Source organism: Pygoscelis adeliae, unplaced genomic scaffold (assembly GCF_000699105.1).
Source record: "Pygoscelis adeliae isolate BGI_AS28 unplaced genomic scaffold, ASM69910v1 Scaffold57, whole genome shotgun sequence".
In the NCBI taxonomy this organism is placed as follows: Eukaryota; Metazoa; Chordata; class Aves; order Sphenisciformes; family Spheniscidae; genus Pygoscelis; species Pygoscelis adeliae.
In genome coordinates this window covers 19,612,582-19,616,724 of record NW_008825615.1, presented here as the reverse complement: position 1 = coordinate 19,616,724, position 4,143 = coordinate 19,612,582, and the positions used below count along the sequence as shown (strand labels likewise).

Here is a 4,143-nt window from a genome sequence, read left to right as displayed (position 1 = left end):
TGTTGCCCCTATCCTACTGATGAGGAAGCTAACACACTAAGATATGAGAAATGGTTTGCTCTGTATCACCTATCAGGTGAATGACTCAGCTGAGAGAAGAGCCTCTCACGAAGCATTTTTTCTTCAGGATTCCAAAACACTTCACAACCACAGATATTATTTACTGTATCATCTACACATGGATAAATTCAGCTGCAGAAAGACTACACAGTAATCAGTGAGACAACCCAGTCCCATAATTCTGCAGTCAGTGAAGCCCATCAGATTGTAACAGGCTGGGCCATGGAAGAGTTCTGAAAATGCCATCCAAGTTTCTGCATAACTCCAAACAGTACCTACATGACCCACATGTACGGAAATTTATCTATTTCCATAGTTTAGCAGTTTATTCAGCAAAAATACATTCCTCAGACATACTGTTGCTTAGATTTAAATATAAAAATATATTTCTGTTTTTAAGGTAAACAGATAAACAAGAAAAGTCAAGAAATAAAACTTCCAGAAAGAAACAATAAATTTATAAACAAAAAATAAATACTACACTTCTTAAACAAAATACTTGATACAGACTTTATCATTCCAGATAAGTCCTAAAGTGAAATGTACATTCTCATCCAGCTGAAGACTCAGGCCACACAGCATATGCATATTCATGACCAACCAAACACAAAAATCACATGCAGTTATACCCTGTTTATTGTCTTCTGGAGTTTGTAACACAGAAAAATAATTCATTTACCTGAAGGTATAGAATGTGCATTGACACTGCTCTTCCTGAACAATTGCTACTTTGTTAAGAGTTTGTATACGAAATTTTAACCCCGCGTATATGGACACAGGCAAGGCTTTATTTCCTGTTCTTCACAGGAAGGATATCTGTAATCCAGTAGTGAAACAGACACGTGACTATCTTGGTATGATCTGAAACAAAGAAAACACATTCCTCCTGAAATACCTCTATGACATTTCTGAACTTTAAAGAAAAAGACCTGTGCGAACATCTGTTCCCATTCAATATTAGCATTTCAGTAAAACCAGTGCAGATACTGGAGCTTGTAGACTAATACATATGAATTTCTAGCTGAACAGGTGCATTTTCTTTTAGGAAGTCCGTTATTTGTATGAGAAACAATTTTGGTTCTATATTTTGGAATATCCTATTTGTTATGATTCAATAATTCAGAAAAAAAGGAGACTGAAATGACATGATCATATGGGTAAGGCTAAAAGAGCACAATCTTCTCCACTTCTTTCTGTCCGGAGAGTAATTTCACACATTATTATTTAACTTACAGTAGCACCTAGAAGCCCCAGTTGAGAACGAGTCATCTTGTACAGACAGCTGCATTAAAGCCTCAAAATGCCACAGCTTCTGTCTTAATTCAGAGATTATCTATGTGACTTTATTTATTTTTAATGACAGGACTTTCTACAGTACTTATCATTTATCACATTGAAGATGATTCTATAATGTTATGCTAATATAGGTTTCACATTTAATTTCCTTTTCTTTGAATGTTCATTCAAAAAAAAAAAAAAAGTTGAATTTAATCATTTTAGGGCCTCTGTGTATCCAGCCTGTGCATTGTTGGCACACAGTAACTGTATTACTTCTGGTCTGCAAGCTGTACCCCTCCCACCCCCAGCAATGGAGACATATATATACGACAACTCTCCAAAAAAAGGCAGTTAAAAGAAGCTTCCAGCTCTTCTGTGAGTGATAATTTCCTAGGCAACAAGGGAAGAGTATATTTGAAACTTGATACTAACCAACAAAGGGAAAATGTTAATAGATAATGGAATGAAGTTGATGAGTAGAAGCTGAATGAGTTCATAAATTAGGAGATAATTACTTTTTTTTTTAATTAGGCGATCACCTATGCTGTAGTAATTGATGTGAAATGAAAATTAAGTAGCCCTCATTTCAAAAGTTACAGTTTCCAACCAGCAAATGGGAGCATTACTTCCAGTCACAGCTCTTCTGCTTTGCCCACTGCACTGTGCAGGATCATGAAGGTGTCTGGCTTCCTTTTGCAAATGGCCACTGACTTTGCGACAAAGTTCAGCCGAGCCCCCATCACGAGAACTGTGTGTCTATTTGACTTCTAAACATACTCTTCCCTGCATTTTAGGGATTTAGGTAGAGGTAAGTACTTTTTGTTAAAGACTACCAAATAAATGGAAATAATAATAGGACATTTTGTTCTTTTTTACAGTCTGAGAACAATGACACTTTAAATAGCCATGTTCAAACAAAAACTCTTGACCAACCTCAACTTTGTATGGTTGCTGAAGTACAAGGTCAAAGGTAACTTGATGGAGTAACTTGAAGCACAACGTACAAGGTAAGTTGGTGGAGGATGACAACTAGACAGAACAACCAGTATCTCTTAACCATAGAGATTTTCTTGTTCAAGTATGTTTTCTCATTTAAATGAAGGGTTAAAGATAATACCTTCATGCTGATAATTTTTCTGTTTCAATCTCCTTAGCAATTTCCTCTTCCTGCAAAATATTTCAGCCCCCACCACCAACCCTGTTAGACCTTTCTTTGATATAACTGCAAATATTGGGATCTAAGAGCTCAAGATAAAACAGAACCTTTTTTCTTCATAGTTTCTTTTTTCTTTTCGTTGAACCATGATTCCCAATCTGAATAACATGTTAAGAGATGTGAAGGAAATACCAAAACATGGTCTTGAACCAGTGGTTTTCAATTTGTGGTCTGCAGACCTTGGGCAGTCCATAGCTTTGCTCTAAAGGGTCTGTAAAAAGTTACTAAGAAAAGCAAATTTATCATCAGTAGGCATAAACTTGCCAAGCAGGACTTGGTAGCCCCAGTGGAAAATCAGATTAAACCATAACATACATATATGAAGAAATAAAAGAGACATAATGGTATGTTTACTTTGTAAAGTTTACTAATGGAGAATGTGCACTTATATGGAAGAGATGGATCACTTCTCATTTTTTCCCTACTCTTTCCTTCCTTGAATTAAAGACAAAACTGAACAAAACATAGCACCCATTATTATTCCTTTGATGCTGGCATCTTAAGTAGAATCATAACCATGGGAAAAAGGGTTAACATATAGCTTCTTGAACTAAAAATAGGTTTATTTTGTAAAAATAATACACCTTGCTAAAATTAAGAAAAATTGTTTTCTTTTCATCATGTTAATAAGGAACGACCTTTTCTTCCAGTACATCATGCCCCAGTAAAAATAAACAAAACAGAAAAAAGGAGAGATAATCAAACTTGTAAAAAAAATTGAGATTATGATGATGTACTCTACATTTTTATCTTCATAAACAGCCCTAACCTGTATTTCTATAACAAGAACTTGAGTTTGCTGAGACAACAAGTTTTTGTAGTAACTCTTAACTTTTATCACCTGTTCATTGTGAATGAAATCTAACATTTAAAAAAAAACTGGGCAAGATGACCTATTTTTCAGCCAAAAGTAGGAAAAAAAGCATAATAAGTCAAGGTAAAATTTCAAAGCACTATATTCTCATTCACTGAAATTCCTGAATTACAAATAGAATGTATTGCTAAACTCTGCTGAGGCAAATTAATATCTAGCAGGTGTTTAATTATCCTTTAATAATTTATAACAATGTATTTTCCTCTTTCTTATGTTGTTGTACCTCATGAATATCAAATCAACTACTATGGTTACACCACTGCGAACTTGGAATGAGATTAGAATTGAGCCCGGTGTGGCAACAGTTACTAGGAAAAAAAATCAACTGGAAGAGTAAACAATTTCAGGCTGTATCAGCAGAAACGTAAATGAATTTTAAAAATCACTCAGAAAATTGTTTTCTGCTTTTTCAAGTGACACATACATCAGAATATTAGGGTAGTTGCATGGATTTGTTTCTAATTTGTTTCTGTTTTCTCTTCTCTCTTCAGTTTGACATTTCTGCTATATAAAAGTAGAGAGCATCTTGCCTCAAGGCTGCAAAACCCAACAAATTCCTACTGTATTGAGTAGAATTTGGATAAAGTCTGTAAGGAATATCCTGAATGTGGTCACTTCAACAGTTCCATTTTGATTTAATCAACAGAAGCTGAATTAGGTCATTTAATAAAGGGCCAATACCATTACCACTATTGCTGCTGAGTCCACATTACAT

The 4,143-nt window shown here is 34.8% G+C and overlaps 1 protein-coding gene across 1 annotated transcript in view; it reads right to left on the bottom strand.

Moving 5' to 3' along the window:
* Positions 1 to 673: 673 nt before the first annotated feature.
* Positions 674 to 4,143, bottom strand: part of ERICH1 (glutamate-rich 1) — an 88,140-nt gene continuing 84,670 nt past the window's right edge. Inside the window, exon 6 of the mRNA XM_009333263.1 lies at positions 674 to 921. Within this exon, the coding sequence (XP_009331538.1) occupies positions 848 to 921 (74 nt within the window). The 3' untranslated portion in view covers positions 674 to 847. The remainder of the gene's footprint in view (positions 922 to 4,143) is intronic.